Raw genomic sequence first — 18,744 nt, 5'->3', positions numbered from 1 at the left:
CTGGCCGTTGTTAAGTGCGTGACCCGCCCGCACTGTATTATCCATATTTATAACCTCTTGATTTATTTTTCATAAGAGCAGGTGTTATAAAAAGCCTATTGCGGTCTTCCTCTTCAGTGTTCGACCTGCACTGGCCCTCTTTTTGTTTTACTGCCAAATGCTTTATACACAATGGCTCTTTGTAGGTCCAGCCACCTGTCACGGGCGCATGTAACAACTTTGTGTAAAATATATTTGTTAAAAGCAACACGTTTCCCCCCCCACATATTTCTTCATTTAAAAGCAAGATGTGAAACTGTAGTGTGCCAGCTCAGAGACTAGCCAAAAACATCTTAAAAATAAGTATTAGGTTTATACGTGTTTTCCAAATGAGCCTCGTCTAGTCTGAGTTGTATTTTCTGAATATAAGCGGGTTGTAAAGCGATGCAACTCCAGCCTCATTCACTATAATGGTAGGATTTGGCTTATTTTATCTGCCCCAGAGCACTGGACAAGTTGGGGCTTGAATGTTATAACTGATTCCCGTAGAAATCGGCCATTTTGTGAGGAATTTGCAAATATTGTCAACATTTTACATGACATAGAATTATAGTATTTCACAATGGTTTTAAGGACATCATCCCGAGCTCTAGCATATACCGTACGGGGGTGTTATGCAAAATATGACCCAGAGAGCTCAGTCCGTATCTGGTTTAGCCCCGTGGCTTGGCCTTGAAAGGAAAGTGTTGACTGCGTAGGAGAGATAAGCGGTCCAGCTGCTTCACACCTCTTCTCTCAGGAGGAAGAGAATGATCCCAGTAATAGTTCATAAATGTATAATTAATTAGCTTTTACTTGGTCTCAGCATTAGTTCAGTTCTCCAGAGCAGGCTAATCCCTTTTCCTCCCAAAATATAGTCCACCTATTTCTTCCTTTCCTTAGCAAGCTTAACCTTACCCGCTTTCATTTCGATGACCTTAATAGATAAATCATGCCATAAAGAACATAGAGAACTAGAACTTATCAATATTACTACCTTGAAAGAACTGTAGTGTTGGACTGCTCATGTGCTGATCACTAACTGAGCTGAAATGTCTACAATGCTTTACAAATATCATTTTTCAGTATCCTTCAAATATAACAGTGTTGTCGGGGCACATAACTATATTTCGCAATGTTCTAACTTAACTTGGCTATTATACCTTGAAGCGGAAAAGTTATACTCAGAACTTCCTGTGACCCTTGCAGAGTTGATTTTTTTTTTTTTTTAGTTCTGCCTCATAACAGCACACATAACCCAGTCAGGGGGATGGTCTTTCCGGCCACTCCTTTATAAGTATACAGTCAATAATAGCATTAGCGATAATACTGACAGATGTTATTGTACAGAGAAGTCACAAACCCATCATCATGTCTTGACTTTCCAAATGAGAATGATTCTATACTGCTTGTGGCCTTCAGCCTCTCTCCATTCTCATTTCTATCTTTCATTAAGTCTATTATTAACTCCACATATCCACTCGTCCTGCTTTTATTGCCTGTGTTTTCTTATGTGCCTCCTGTGGATCAAAAGTGTGTGATTGACTTGCCCACTTGAGCTGACTGGAATCATTGTGCGCCGGCAGCTCATTGCCCACGAGTGTTCCCCAGAAGCAAAATGGCCAAGGTAATTCAACCCCCAACTGCACTTTCAAAGCAGCTCTCTATCTTCTAGTGTATGTGATCTTATTACAGTCCTCCCGTGTGAGCCGCTGTGAGTCGCTGAGGCGTCTTTGTGCCGTGTAGAGGGATGATTGGTTTGCAATGGGCGGAGAGGTGTAATCATAGAAGAATGTGTGGAGAGGTGGGAGGTCAGGATATGGATGGAGACGACAGTAAGAAGGAAATTATGTAAAGGTGAATATGGGCTTGACCTTCTTGTGTTTAGAAGAACAAGAGGTGGAGATGCTACAAAGAATTGCAGGTGAAAGGTGACCGTGAGATATGAATGAAAATTTAATATTTTGTTGTTATTGTAAAGTATTGGTTTTGAAACTGTAATAACTGTGGTGAAAAATACATTTCCATTGCAAAACATATATCTAAAGACCAGAACAATATTAAAATGTATTTGGGGGGCGGGTCCTTAAAATGTATATCTCAGAACATTGAAATTCCGAACATTGGGATCACTGTCTGTTCAAGCTGGATATAATGAAAAACATGATCGACTGTAAAACAGAGGCATTACATGCTTTAACCGGCAGGTTTTTCTTAATAATCATGAATGGTAGCTTTACTCCTCATAAGGCCCATAGGTGCTCAGACCATAATAATACACACAAACTCAACGCTATGAGCAGCAAAGAATTAAATAAATTATTAGTAAATTTATGCTACAGCATCTTTGGCTTTAACATGGCTGATTTAAAGTTTTTCTCCTCTTCTACTGAATCTATTGGATATTGAAGGAGAATGGCTCCTTTAGACTTGAGCATATGCTGAGCATGAGCAGTGAGTCTGATCTAGAGTCTGTAGGAGGTTAGTGTAATAATCACCTGCTGCACTTTGCCCACAGCAGTCATGCCACTTACGGCTCACATTAAGTGGCAGCAGCAGCAGCAGCAGCAGCAGCAGCGAGAGACTGACTGAATTATCTGTTGTCATGGACACAGACTCTGAAGGTCCATTACCACAATAAAGCTCCTGATAGGTTTAGAACAGAAAAAATCTAAAAACCGCCACAAGCAGAGTTCACAAAGGCACAAGAAACAGGCAGAGGTGAAAAACAATGATATTCAAACAACAAAGAAGCAGGAGTATTAGGCTATACAATACAAGTGCAAATACAAGCCAACTAATAACTAGAGGCTGTTATTTCAAAACTTTTCCCATTTCACACAAAAACAATAACCTGGCTTGCAAGCTGAATTCTCATGGTATTTGTGCATAAAATACATGAGAATCCGTCTTGTACCATTCCTGCTGATCAGCAGTGGTTGGTCCAGCAGACAACAAGAAACACTTTTCAGCAGCAAATGCTGTGGCAAAAGTTTGTCCTCAAGCGATTTACACCGGAGCAATCCTTGATATCAGTTCTAATGTTATTGACACTGGAATATCAATCCGGCTCTTGCCAGGTTACCAACATTTTGTATATATTCGCATATATTTGTATACGGACATACATAGCTTAGAAACACAAAACCACAGTATTTTTCATTTGCTCAACACACAGCAGTAACAGTACTTCACATACAGGTACCATTCTATGCCTTCACTCTGGAAATGTGAAAGGAAAAGTATAAGCAGAGCAAGATATTCATTAGTCTACAGTTTCTTTTTCTCATAGCGTTACTTAAAGTGGCTGTCCTTCAGCTAAAGACCTCCCAGCATCAATAACCAAATACAATAAAAGCATTGATTCTCTAAGAACTGAAGCACAGCGCCACACTGCAGCATAAGCATGAAATCTGATTACTCATCTCCTAATTTAATGAGTTTATCAGGCCAACTGACCACCTCATCTGGGGAAAGAGTCCACTGACTGATTAGACTGAAGCTGCCAAAAGCACAACGACAATAATCATCGATCGTCACGTTTGAAGTTTTATCCAACTGTTTTGTTTGAGAGGCATTAAAGTGATCTCAAAGCCAGGTAAGACTTCAACCACAGAGCTGTTGAAACAATAAAGAGGTCGATGATTGAAGTCTTTACTTTTGAAGCTTCTATTTTCTACCCGGCAGCTTTTGCGGACTGCGTTGTAATTTTATGATTTGAATGCAAAGCAGACCAGAAAGCTACCATATGCTACTTTACTTTGAACCGAATAATTCCTTAAGGTTTGTCAAATCTGTTGTTTATGGCCCTATGTAAATCACAAGCCCAACACTGGCCTCAGTCTAGTCTTTATTTCCAGAAACAGAAAGTTTATTTGCAAGTCAAATCTAAAACCGGCCTGATGGACTAACCCTGGCTCATTAATAATAACCTGCTTATAATTCTACAGAAATTGACTTGAATATTGTTTGGCAGATGGATTTATGGTTCATTCTTTGTGTTACAATAAAATAAAAAATCTCCTTATCATCACATGCATGTTCATAACAGTCCCACTACTTGGCCTGTTCGTGGTCAATAGTAAAATTAAATCTGCAGTAAATTCCCTCTACAGTTGTGGTTATTAGAGGGGTATACAGTACTGTGTTTTTGGAGATTTCAGCAGCACCTTTAAACTGCTGTTGTCTTTGTTTCTTTATTACTTCACTCTATTTTTTGTCTTATCTTATTGCAACACCAACGCAAGTGGCGAATAGTAGCACTTCTGGGAATAATGCATGTAAACTCTTATATAAAAGCCTATATCAAACTTGTCACTGCACTTATGCACATTCTTTACTAGTGTTAGATAGTGTACATATAAGACAGCTGGCTCCACTCTCTGCTGGTGAGATTGTGTGACTCTATTAATACTTCGAGGGACTCCAAAGTCTTTATAAATTATTCAGGCTGACTCAGTGCAACAAAGAGCAAACACAGAATTAAAAATTTGTTAGAGAACATTGAAAGCAGCAAGGCTCTGGAGAGAAGTGCTGATGATTGCTGTAATGCGCTACAATAATTTGTGAATTAAAGCTGAACTACCCCATTTTGCCCCATTTTTAAGTTGTGGAAGTCGGAGTAGATTCAGCATCGACTGTTAGAGACTGCCCAGGCTCATTTCTGGCTCACACAATACCGTTTGCACATCCTGACTGTTCAAAGTGAAGTAATTAACTTCTTAACCCCCGCCTTAACCAAGTGCACTTTCTCCAGCTTTACCCAAATCTTAAAGGTCTTTAGGCCAGTGTAACGCCTCATTTGAAAGCTAAGACCTACAAAACTCATTTAAACTGATCTTATTCCTTGCCTTGTTGCTGCATTTGTTTGTTTGTTTATTAAGATCCCCATTAGCCATTGCCCTTGACAATGGCTAGTCTTCCTGGGGTCCAGATTATAAAATCACATTTTCATACAATGATCACAGATCACAACAGCATAAAAGTATAAATACACAATTACAACATATTACATTTGTTGCAGTGGGACAACAGAGTCTTTTTAAAAATGTTTATGTCTGCGATGTTAGAAATGTCTTTAGGCAGAGAATTCCAGGATTTCATCCCTCTGAACATAACAGCCTTCTGTCCAGTCTGGGTTTTACATGATGGAAGAGTAAAATGACCGTTTACTGCGTGTCTTGTGTTAAACTTATGTATAGAACAGCTGAATACAAGTACATCATACAAAACCTTAGGGAGTTTTAACACAAGAATCTTTTTAAAGAAGCAAAGAAGAGCAAAGTGCAGTCTATTCTTCACCAATGTCCAGCCTAAAGTTTGGTGCAACCTTTGAATATTTGTATATTTTGAGCACCGTAGCGCGAGACGTGCTGCCTTATTTTGCACTAACTGTAGCTTCTCAATATCTCTTTCGGAGGCACTGGACCAAACCATTGGGCAGTAATGTAAATGGGACAGAACAATGGTCTTGATCACTAGTGAAAGAACATTTTGGCTTAAATAATTTGAGCATCTTCTGATAACCGCCAATTCTCTTCCCATGACAGCAACAGTACGATCAATATGCTTGGACCACTTCAGTCTGCTGTCCATAATAACTCCGAGAAGTTTTGTTTCTTCTACTTGAGTGATCACTGTGCCATCGACTGATAGTTCTAATTGTGGTTTTTCCTTTAGTTTCCAACTAGATCCCAGTATAATGCTTTTTGTTTTGGATGTATTCAACACTAGTTTGTTTGCATGAGCCCACCTTGCGACAGACTTTAGATCGCTGTCTAAGGAGCTGGACAGAACATCAGCTGATGAAGCAGGCAGGTATATCGTGGTATCATCTGCATACATCACAGCTTTAGCATGATCCAACACCAATGGCAGGTCGTTAGTGAAGATTGAAAAAAGTAAAGGCCCTAAACAGCTGCCCTGAGGTACACCACATTGCAATCGCTTTGAGAAAGAGAAACTACCATTGTAAAAAACACATTGTTTACGATGTGAAAGATAGCTGGAAAACCACCCAATAGCATGTAATGAAAATCCATAATACTTTAATTTTTCTTGTAGCAACTCATGATCTAATAAATCAAAAGCTGAACTAAAATCTAATAAAACAGCTCCAACCAAATTGTTGTTGTCAATGGAGTGAAAGCAGTCATCTACCATCTGTGTCAGGGCAGTTGCGGTCGAGTGGCCCACACGATATGCATGTTGAAATTGTGTAAATAACTTATTATCCGTAAAGAATTGTTTTACTTGTTCAGTAACAATCTTTTCAAGAATTTTACTTAATATTGATAGCAGGCTAATTGGTCTGCAGTTTGACCCACTCAAACTTTGCGTGGTATTTTTCGGAATTGGGATCACTTTAGCAGTTTTCCATGAAACCGGGAAAATGCTTTTATTTATACTTGTATTGAAAATATGGCAAGCAGGTCCAGCTATGTAATTGCCGACTATTTTCAGGAGTTTTCCATCCAAATCATCAATACCTCCCGGCTTGGTTATATCTATAGAGTTTAAATGCATTGTCACTTGCTTCGTGTTAATTTTTTTGAATTCAAAATTTATATCGGTTTTATCTGTAACAATTTGGCTGATCTCATGAGTTTTTCTTACAGAGTTATAAATTGGTATATTTAATCGGAGTTTGTCCACCTTATCAATAAATACATTATTAAAGTAATTTGCTATTTCACTAGGTTTAGTCAAAAATGTATTTTCTGTTTCAACAAAAGCAGGTGTTCGACTGGACTGTTTTCCCAATATATTGTTAATAGTTGCCCACAATTTCTTCCCATCCTTTAAGTTTTCCCTTATATTCTGTTGGAAATGTTCCTTTTTCTTTTTCCTGTTCATACTGGTCACTCTATTTCGTAGTTTACAGTATGTTTCCCAGTCCTCTTTCAGACCTGTTCTATTTGCTGTTTGTTTAGCTGTATCTCTGTCTTTCATATGGCTGCGCAGTTCTGCATCTATCCAAGATGCTCTTTTCTTTCTCACTGTACATTTTATTATAGGAGCATGTTTGTTAATTATTGGATATTGTTGTTACTTTTTTGCTTTTCATTGCGTTTTTGTTATTCTCTGGTTGCCTTTTGTCATGTTTTTGTCGCATTTTCATCTTTGAAACTCATGAAACTTTTAGATTTGGGTAAAGCCAAACTGGAGAAAATGTGCTCGGTTCAGGTGGGGGTTAAGAGGTTAGAAAGCACATTTCAGGCTTGTGTGCAGCTTTGTCAGAAGGCAAAGTGAAGCAGATACATAAAAAAAAAGTGCTATATTTATAGCTACCATCTGTGCCATACACTGTCATTGTGTCCTTGGGCAAGACACTTCACCCTAGTGGCCTCCATTGTCTGCCTACACTTGTGTATGAATGAGAGAGTGAATGGGTGACTGGTTCCTTACTGTAAAGCGCTTTGGGCCTGATAAAAGTAGTAAAGCGCTATATAAGTTGAGTCTATTTACCCATCCATCCATCCATCCATCCATCCATCCATCCATTTTCTTCCGCTTTATCCGGGGCCGGGTCGCGGGGGCAGCAGTCTCAGCAGAGATGCCCAGACTTCCCGATCCACACACACCTCCTCCAGCTGTTCTGGGGGGACCCCGAGGCGACACCAGGCCAGCTCGGAGACATAGTCCCACCAGCGTGTCCTGGGCCTTCCACGAGGCCTCATCCCAATAGGGCATGCCTGGAACACCTCCCGCGGGAATTGACCAGGAGGCATCCGAAACAGATGCCCTAGCCACCTCACCTTTCGACGTGAAGGAGCAGCAACTCTACTCCGAGCTTCTCCCGGGTAACTCATTTCGGCTGCTTGTATTCACGATCTTGTATTCGCCATTTACCATTGGCATCAATTGCTAAGTTGTGGCAATTTTGTTTTTACTTTGCAACATGGAACTAAAACAGGTACCCCTGCTTTTATCCAGGCTTGCACAGTGCTTTGTGCTAAACACAGCCTATCTCAGCTGCTCTTTGCACAAGGGAGGGTATTTTGTATAGGCCTAATGTCCAATGTAGTATTCCTTTGGACACTGATCTTTGAATATTCAACACCGTGGCTGCATCTTGCTGAAAACAGCCACCCAAGCGTTGCACAATGTGGAAATTACCACGCAGCTACTCTTGCCCACATGTGTGAAATGTTGCTGGTCAGTGGGGGTGTACTCACTGCGCTGGCGGTGGCATCTGTGTCTGTTAGCCTCTGGTGCAGGTCGAACCAGACCGTCTGCAAAAAGCACAGCAACAACAACAGCAGCTCGGTGTCAGTCAGCGGGACATACAGGAGCACTACTATACACCACTATACAGTACGGCTCTACGCGCAGAGACAGGGTTAGCAGGGACGGATGGAGGAGTAGCAGCGGGCGACTGGAGTACACATGCAGAGCCAACGTACTGGGGAAAACAATGAGATTCATCAAAATAATATGGGACAGAGTTGGTCTACATGGTGCTGTTGAATATATTGTAATGCAGACAATGGCATGCATAGGGATGACTGAAAATGATGGCTTAGTTTGTGTCATTTGAAGTGTCAGCTCAGACCATTGATGATTTGAGCCCCGGTTAAGAAACATAAATGGTGCTAGGGCTGCGTGATGCAGGGAAACACAATGCAATATTTGATGATTGTTTTACGTATTGTGAAAACAAAATAATTTGGATACATTACTACATCATTCTACTTTTTCCATCAACTCGTGTCAAAACAAGAAAAAACAAACCAGGACAAAAACAAGTCTAAATTGGAAAAAAGTATGAATAGAATGGACTTCTGGCTTGTTCGTTGTAGGCTGTCTTAGCAAAAATAATAACTTTGGCCAGTTTATATCGGATTATGTGGACTATAAAAAGATACTTAGTTCTGCTTTTTTATATGTTTGAGCAGCATACTGCACTCACTGGGATGTTAATGTGAGGAACGTAATGCATGTGCCTAACAGAGCACTCGCTGACAGTCCAATGGCAGAAAATCCTTCCTCTTGATAACACAGAATTAAGTTATTGTAAGGTTATGTAACAAAATTGCCTACATTATGGTAATCAGCCCGACAAAAGTTCAGAGGCCCGTGAAGCTGCTGGCCTGTCAATCCCCTGCCCTCTCCAGTGGCCAGTGTTACGTGCGTTATATAAAGGTATAAATAAATGAGGCGGTGTCGGGGGGCTGCTGTCTCCATGGTGACTGATGAGATGTGATCACTGTTTACCGCTGCTCCGTGTACGAATAGACCCGGATATCTGAGACTTTTACTCAACGCAGCGGGACGGAGAGACAGCTAGGATCTGGAGGCGCAGTGGGAAGTTCGGGCACACACACACACACACACACACACACACACACACACACACACACACACACACACACACACACACACACAAGTAATAGATGATGCAAAAAGTACACACACATACACAGTACACAGAGTGGACTGACACCACAGGAGCGATGTGAGCCTAATGTCACACAGATGGGCTCGGCTGGACTCAGAGCTCACACTTGTCTGGCCTCAAAAAAATTAAGACAAACTACCAACAGTTTGCCAATTTCTCAGAAGCTACAGGGCACCGGCAAGAGGGGAGTCAGTTCCAGCCAAATCTCGCCTCCACAAGTCCAGTTTACAAGGAATAGTGATGAGAAACATGATGCCTGTCATAACAATTCAAGTGCATATTATGAGAAGATTTGGCACATGAAAAGGATCGTTATTGCCAAGCCACTGCATCCTGGGACTGAACGGCTCCTTTGGTGGGTAGACCAAGAATTCTAGTATTTGGCCTGGTGCAGTGGTTCTCAAACTACTAAAGTACATACCAGTGATTTTTAGTGATACTCAAGAGTCAAGACTGTCCCTTTCATGCTTTAGTATTGCATTTAAGCTTGGTGTTTTACCTGGTTTCAGTATGGGTTGCTCTCAGTTTAGATATAATTCAGTCAAAAGTAGAAACTGTTTAGCCCTTATGTAAAAAGTTTTTTTCATGTGGTAGTAGAAGGTTGACTATTATTGAGATGGCACTTGGTGTGAAAAGAGAACTATGATCTATTGTACAGTTCAATCCATAGAAATAAAAAGGAGAAGCGGCGTTCGATCCTAACGTAAGCAGACAGTTAGCAAGTAGGCTACAGCTGCTAGCATTAGCCATCAATCATTGTAAATTATGAACAATCCAGACGGTTCCAGCGACCACAGAGCCTATAGGTGAGCTGAATGCTAACTGCTAAATGCTAACTCGAATTTAGTGAAGTTTGTTGCTTTTTGTGGGGTCTGATACACATCCACTAAACTTCATCTCATTAGGCTCTCCGATGTTACGTAACAAATCAAGATGGTGGTTAGCCAAGGTGAATACAACACTCTCGGCTTCATCGATGGCAGATCGCTGGCATTGGGTGGTTGTCATTGGATTTGAGAGGATTTATTAAACTGAATCATTGTCGGATTGTGATGAATGTTTGTATTGCCAAGAGATAGCCTACTTAGAGCAACTACCCAACTAACTAAATGTTCAGATTTGGAGTACACGACCTCTAGACCTTTCTCACCGACACACCAGGTCATCTCTCATCAGTTTTACAAAGTCTAAGATCTGTTTTAATGTTTAATGTCTAAATTAAACATAATGCTGACTAGAAAATGTTTTAGAAGCTCTCAGGCGACGTTCTTTCTAGTTTATTCGGCTTTAGATTTAGCTGCAGCATTATTTCATGTGTGTCATGACTTTAAACATTAATAATTAACAATGAATTGTATGTTTAAAGGAACAGGCCACCATTTTTCTACACTGAGATATGTTCTTACCTGAGCTTAGACGAGTTGATGCGTACCTGTCTGGTCTTATCATCATCATATCAACATATCTCAGGATGGAAAAATGGTGGCCTGTTCCTTCCACACAATTTGTTTATATCTGCAGATTCTAATAAACTTACTCAGTTTACAAGACTAATACCTGTAGTTCTGACAAAATGGAACATCCAACCACACAACAGCTTTTAGGCCTGATTTGCTGAGAAAGATTCAATTTATCGTACACAATATGTCATCTAATATAATGGTTGTATTCCTCCACACATCCGGGAATCTCGGAAATTCCCAAGGATGTTCGGAGAGCCTTATAAGATGTTAATGATAAAGAAATTACATAAATGCCATGAAAAGGGCAAGACATACATAACCATACATTAGCCAGTCTTCCCTTTTCTTTTGTATGGGAGAGCACGTTCAATTCCCGGGTCCAGGACTCAGCGCATTTGTAGGAACAGGTCAGATAGCCAAAGGCATTTGTGTAATTTCTATGGTTCAACCTATATCACCTATATGTTTTTTCCTGCAGAAATGTTTTATAATGGCAAACTTTTTTGTCCACCATCACATTGTATTTCTTCATCACCCGCTTGCCTTTGTATCCCGCAGTTAAATTAAATATTTGTATCAACTGCAGGTGATGCAATTGTTTTGATACATTGTATTTTGAAAATCAGAAGCAGAAATATGATGCTTATTTTTTATTCATCAAGGTGTTTGAATGGGGGTAACATGAGAAAAAACACCCTGAAGCTCTGCCTCACAAACACAGCTCAAAGGTGAAAACTATGTTGCTGCTACGCGTGCTTTATGAGTATATGTTTTATTAAATGTTCTATTACTGGATCAGTATGAAATAGACGAAAAGCAACTGACAGGGAATAGTCAGTGTATCCCAATTTCATATGTGTACGTATGTTCACGACCTTATGCAACCATTGCTGTATCCCGTTCATCCTCAATTTCACAAGAATGAAGAATAAATAGCTGCTGTCCTTGTAAACTTTTGCACCTGGCTTCATGACGGGGATAAGCTCCTACTGTTACAAAATGGAATGGCTCACTGTTCGTACAATGGGAAATTGTACAAGCTTTTATACTACAACATGGCGGACCCTTCTAGATCACCTGCTATAATTGTGACTTGGTGGACAGATTTTTCCTCAAAGACGACATAAGCTGCCAACTCAAGAAATTCTGCAACAAAATCAATGCTCACTTTGCACGGTAAATCCCGCGCTCTACAGCAGTATGAAGACAGCAAAGCCCCTTTCTCGTGTAAGAGAACAGAAACATTCTCCGAGGGAGGAGGGAGGTGACAAGGAGCCCGAGCAATGACAGGACCCTGGTATTTCGAGCAGGTTTTGTGGGTAATGATATTCTGGTGTGTAATCACAGAACACTGGCGCCTGGACTAGCGTGGAGTGAGCTTTCGGCCATTCAGGAGAAGATTCCACATTCTCACATACACTGCCATCCAATCGTTTTCTAGAGCTTCTGCGACTAAATGATATAAAGTAAAATAATGGATTTTGCAGAATTGGGTAACGCATCATCCATGTCTCAAAAGCCCTTAATACTGCAGTTGATAGTTTACTTTTGCTACTTCTTTATCATTCTTCTCATTCTCCTATCACTCCCTTCAGTCCATGAGGAGAAAGCACTGGTCCGGACAAGCCCAGTAGAATTAAACCCTGAGGTGACGGGTAAAAGATCGCGTCTAAACACTCGCCAATGGCCGGCAGTGTGCCTTATCCTATTATTTCTACTCTATGTGATTGTTCTGCTGTGGTTCAGCCCTTCCCCCTCACTGAACCATCCTCTGCTCCATCCAAAGACAGAGTCTGCTGGGGATCCATTAGGCCAAGCACATTTATTCTGAGATGAGATACAGGAAAGAGGAATACAGAAGTGTACTATAGTCCTGACAAACACTCATATAGCTCCATACTGTATATAGACTCACAAATATGAAAGTCACTATTTAAAAGAAGAAAAAATACCCCCTCCAGTTTACCTAATCAAACAGCTTGCAATCTGCCTCCTGTTTATAGCGTACCTGTATTCAAATCTATTCTGTGCATCTTCTTCACTCACAACCATAAATCCTCTTTAGTTTTCTCTCCTCAGATCTATTCACTGTACAAGTTTAAGTCATATATTTCAATCATGGCTCAACATTCTGGACGTTCCATAACTTTAAGATAATCCTACCTGCAGTATTAGAATCCTGCAGAAAAGTAACTTGAGGATGGGTGATCTAATGCAGATTTTCATTGAGTGCCATAAATAAATCCTCCCAACTGGCTCTTAATCTAATCTGATCTTGTTAAAATGAAAAAAAAAAAAAGATGTTCAAAATCTGTAATAATCATATGGCAAAAAGTCATTTCAAAACAAAGCATAATGTCAAATTCCTTCACACAAACCACTACTATGGATGTAACTGCACCGAACAACAGCAGCATCAGAAATGTGGTTATGTTTTATAAAAAAAACAAATCATAACTCAAAAAAATATTCTCAATACTGCATGAAGAAGGACATGAAGTGCACAAAATGGGGCAGTCATGCAGTGTGTAAAAAAAAAAGTTTTAGCTGGACTGAATGGGAAGTTGTTTGTCTTGAGGAGTTTAGAAAACTTGGGGACATTAAGTGGAATGTTATGAGATTAACAGACTTCTGTGCCGTGTGGACACAGTAAGAGCCAAACAGATTTCACAGCTTAGAAACTTAATAAGTCAGATAAGTAAATGGTGAGTGACTAGCACACATTCTGTTGAAGTTGAAGAAAGTACCACAATAAATGTTGAATTAATTTGGATGCATTTGCGTGACATCCTGGAGCTTTTCCCCCCCTCATATATAAAGATGGGTGAATCTAATGCTGAACTGAAAATCTTATGTGTAAGGTGGAAATCCTCTCAACAAATGAGTTAGTTAATCATACATGCACCACTGATGATAACCCGACTGCTTCTACTGGTACACAAGGTCCTGCAGTTCTATCTCTGCATTCCCATTTTGATTGTGCTTTGTTAGTCTTTAGTCATGAAATAGTGGAGTCCAGATCTAGTTTAGGCCTGGTGGTACTCAAAAAACCACTGTCACTCAATCTTCACCACTCACCTTGTTCTCCAGTCGTCCAATGAGATCGGCCAGACGGTTGATCTGAGTCTCCAGACCCTCTTTTCTCACCTCCACAGCCCCTGCAACATAAAAGAACACATGTATCAAAAATAAGGCTTTAAAACCACTGTTGAGTGTTGACTGACCCAATCGGAATCGTCGCTTTTATGGATCGAGGCCTTTTATGGATCGATCTTTTTCTGAGGAAAAGACCAACTCTTTGGTGCGAACCATGATGCACTGAGTGATGTCCACACTTTAAACTTTGGTCCAAACAAAACAGGAAAAGTCAGACAGTCAGACAGTGCAGGTGTTAAAGAACCTTAAAGCTACTCTAAGCGATCCTGTTTTGCCGGTTCGGCACCGATGCATTACCAATAAGCTCCTCTAGATGCGCCACCATGTCCGCCACACTCACACACAGTAGAAGAAGACCAGCGCTGCACCTCGCACCTCCCTCACCAGTTTATTATAACAGATCCATGCCTTCACCTCACAATGCCAAAAAGTCTGCATATTGTGTCAGTTTGCCTTTTTTTTTACACCTGCAAATATATTAGTTTGGCCTTCATTTTTAGCGACTCACGCACATGCATAATTCATGTGTAAAATAAACAATTAGTGTGTTTGTCCACAGCAGTTGGGCAGAGGCTTGGTCGTACTGGGAAGGCCATTTAATTAGACACACTATATATACCCGAGACTGGAGTGAGCATAGCACATCTTTTGTAGTTGACATTTAACTCCTGTTTGTCTAGTTTAAATCCTCAAACAACCCCACAATGCCTTCCTGCTCATTTAAGTCTAACTTTTCCACACTTTTTGCTCCACTGACCCCCTCCACGTCCCCTATCTGCTAATTGCGGCGCTTCAGTCCACTCCTCATTAAAGGCTTTAACAGCCAGTCAATTAGGAGCTCCCTCCCTCTGCCCCAAAACACACGCTCGCTCACCCACCAAACCCGTAACCATGGTGACAGGGCTAGATAAAAGCCGTACAGTCTTTCAGATGGACTCAGGAAATAGTTGTCCAGTCAATTACAGAAGTGCGTAAGGAATTAGAGGCTTGAAAAGTAGCAGCGGGCTGCTCCCGAGGAGGGCGGCTGTTGACTTTGAGCTCAATTTAACTTGATTGGAGCTATCCCGCTTTCACACGATTTAGCTCACTCTCACTCTGCCCCGGACCGGGTCCAAATGAGTGAATGATAAAAGGCCAAATGAGGCAGATTCTATAATGCATTCACTTTTGTTCTGCTCTGTAATGGTGCATTAAAAAGCCTCTCTAAGCTACATCTTTTACAAGTAATTTTGCTAAGCCTTAGACCTATTGAATAATGCTATTGTGCTCATTTTTTGCCTCACAGGTCTTATTTCTAAATCATTTCTTCTGCTTTTATGAAAAGAGAATTCAAACAGAATAGCTGCCTGGCCGTGACCGTCGAGCTGAAGTGACAACAAAGTGAAAACAATTTTGAGTGCAGGACTTTCTTGTTCACTGCGGAACACACTGGTGTCAGTCAAACTCGGAGGCAGAGTTACAAAAGTGCAAACAGTCAGTGCCACTGCAGTCTTTAGCGATGCACCTCACAGATCACAACTATAGACCGAGGCCCTCCACCTAAAAGCGCTGGCGCCGTGTATTTTTAGCTTCTTTCTTCTGTTCCCCCTTTGTTGCTGATCCCACTCATCTCCCACACGCCGTTTCTATCTCGACCGTTTGTGATTTACTCGCTGCGTCGGGCGCGCACCATTACAGAGTGAAAGGAGGAGAAAATGAAGGTAAAGTTTGAGCCCTGCCTCTTCTGTGCGCAGTGAGGGGGAACAGAGAGCTGCAGTGATTCAGGGCCAGGATTAACTCAAACATACGGCAGGAGGCTGATGAATAGAGCCGGGCAGGGACACGGGGGAGGGGGGGGTGCGACACAGGGATTGGGGGGGGTCATTAATCAATCGCCGTGGCCCGTCCGGAGACAAAGTGTGCCTGACATGAAAGGGTGGGTCTGTCAGAGCTGTTCGGGCCATGTGCACAGCGTGGAGTACGGGGCGAAGACGAAGGTGAGAGGTGGGAGGTTTAAGAAGGCGGCGCTGACAAAGTATGTTAAACACTCGTTTGTCAATATGTGAGGGGGAAAAGCCGGCACGGTGATGGATAGCTGCTTCAGACATAATTAATGAGATCAATGAGGTAAGAAATTCTAATCCCCGTCGCAGCGTGTAAAGGGGTAGAGAGCAATGAGAGACATTCAACAAATTGGCAGATTTTATTGAAGGTCAGTGTCAGGTCAGTATTACCTGCACAAGAACACTGCCTGACCTAAAGAAAAGGAAAAAATGGCCAAATCTGGATGTAAGTAACTGTTATGATCTGAGGTTTGTGGAAGGAAGATCAGCTCCTGAACATCCAGAATGACCATGTTTCTCAGTGGATTTCTTATTCCGTGATGGCAGAGGTCGGATTCATTGGACTCTCATTGTGAAAGAGTGGTTCAGGGAGCGTGAGACGGATTGGCCACCACAGAGTCCAGATCGTAACAATCTTTGGGATGTGCTGGAGAGGGTTTGCACAGTGGTCCCATTCCCCCGTCATCAATACAAGATCGTTTGACATTGCAGAAGATTATTTATTGAAACTATGCCACAGTGAATGTGTGCTGTAAACAAAGCTAAAGCAGTCCAACCATATATTAGTAATATTACGTCTTTTTTGCTTTAGGTCAGGCAGTGGTATAATATAGAAATGTGTTTTTAACCGAACATGTACAGGTGAAACTCGGAAAATTAGAATATCCTTAAAAGGTGCATTCATTTCTGTTGTGCAACTTAAACTGTGAAACTAATACATAATGACTCATTACATGCAAAGTGACATGTGTGTAGCCGTTATTTGCTATATGTTTTATTATTTTGTTACAGCTTGTAAATACCCCAAACAAAAACTGTCATCAAATTAGAATATATTGAAAATGGACTGCAATCACCAAAATGATAACAAACAATGGCTTGACATATGTCCCTTTACATGCAATGAGTCTATATCATACATTAGTTTCACATTTTTTGCGTTGAATTACAGAAATAAATGAACTTTTGAACGATATTCTCATTTTCCGAGTTTCACCTGTAAGCTTGTAGGGCACAGCTGGGGAGGGGTGCCCATGCTCGCTGTCAATGATGGAGTAGAGCTGCATGTAAACAACATATTAACATGATTCTATCCGTCATCTTTCACTGAAAGGGTTTGACTCACTTAAAATAGAACCTTTTAGACTACAATGTAACCCTTTTAGACATTATAGTATCTTTTGTTTGAAGAATGTACCTAATTATACGATAGGAGTGCTCTCTTATTCTATACATCACTATACAGCAGAGTTTGTGCTCAGCTAGCATTCAACAGCCAGGAGAGAATGAGGCAGGTGTTCAGAGCCAAAGTCACACATTTAAGACCAGCGAAAGCACAAATTATGGTCCCTCCGCTGCTAACTAGCATGTGTTTCATTGTTTTGATCCACCCGTGAAAGTTTAAGTACAGATTATCAGAGCTTGGATGTGTTCAATTGGGCCGGTGAGAGAGATACAATTAACACGTGAGGGTTACATTTTCTATCTTATTACACTAACACTGAAAGTTAAGAGTGCAAATTCATTCTTTTCACAAAACACTTGCAATACGTATATGCCCAGTCTTTCTTCCTAAATTGTTATTTGTGTCGCCATGCGCTTTGTTAATTATGCCACTATAGAGTAAATATATATGCAGAGACAATGCCATACAATCATTGCATTTAGAGCACACACTTGGCAGAAATGTGCACATACTGGTTTGTTCACTGCAATCCAAATCATGCTTCAATAACATCTTTTTGTCAGAGGCAACATGAATGAGCCCTCCGCTCATTTCAGAGGTCAGCGCCGGCTTTAAGAGTGATTGAAGACTGGGCTAATTAGATTTATTAGGCTGATGATCAGACTAAGTAGCTATTCTGTTTTGTGTTAACTGATTGATGCTGAAAAGCTAAGTTCCCCTTGGCAAATCAATAACCAGCTAACTGTGCATGCAGACAATGTTATTGGGGGCTATAAACAGCAAGTAATACAACCACAATTACTTTTTGATTGTGTGGGAAAGCAAATTGAAAAAATAAATAAAAGTGAGAACATTTTTAATTACAGTCTTAACCAAGGCGAGTGTGAGTGAATATCTGTACTAATTGTGGTGCAAACTCACATAAAACTGTCCGAACGCTTTTCCAACATCCAAGTCAGGAATGAGTTACGAAGCATGTGTCGCAACTTTCAGGGAGAAATACCATCACAGTAATGTAAACAACAGGGTGTTCATGATCAATACAGTTTTTTTCCCCACAAATGTCTGGTTTAAGAATATACAGACCTAAACTAACTGGTGCAGGGCCTTTAAGTGTGACTGAACACAAGCTAACAAGATTTATTAGAGCTATAATCAGCCTAAGTGCTCATTTGATTTCTTATACCTGATTTCTGTCTGGAAGGGAGATATTTTTCTTTCTATCAATACCTGCACTGAAAAAGCACTCAACTCCGTCAATGGTTGGTTTATGCCTCAAACAGGTAAAAGGTTATCTTAGTTCAGTGGTAAATGCTCCATCTGTACAGGCTGCTGACAAACTATGAACAGAATAGCAGAACTGGACCCGTATTTCAGATCCAATGAGCATTGAGTGCATTTATGTATTCCTTTGCATTGATTTTTCTGCAATAGAGGATCCCTGTGCTCCTGCTCTGGAGTGGGGCTTAGAAATAGGCT

At 40.8% G+C, this 18,744-nt stretch overlaps 1 protein-coding gene across 1 annotated transcript in view; it reads right to left on the bottom strand.

Annotated features, from left to right (window-relative positions):
* necab2 (N-terminal EF-hand calcium binding protein 2) overlaps positions 1–18,744 on the bottom strand; it is a 103,230-nt gene that overhangs the window by 21,184 nt on the left and 63,302 nt on the right. The window contains exons 8-9 of the mRNA XM_079568492.1: positions 13,960–14,039; positions 8,196–8,252 (exon numbers count right to left, since the gene is read on the bottom strand). Of these exons, the coding sequence (XP_079424618.1) occupies positions 8,196–8,252; positions 13,960–14,039 (137 nt within the window). The remainder of the gene's footprint in view (positions 1–8,195; positions 8,253–13,959; positions 14,040–18,744) is intronic.

This window comes from Gobius niger (assembly GCF_951799975.1).
Source record: "Gobius niger genome assembly, chromosome: 12".
NCBI lineage: Eukaryota > Metazoa > Chordata > Actinopteri > Gobiiformes > Gobiidae > Gobius > Gobius niger.
Note: the sequence above shows the minus strand (reverse complement) of the source record. Positions and strands in the feature narration are given on the sequence as shown.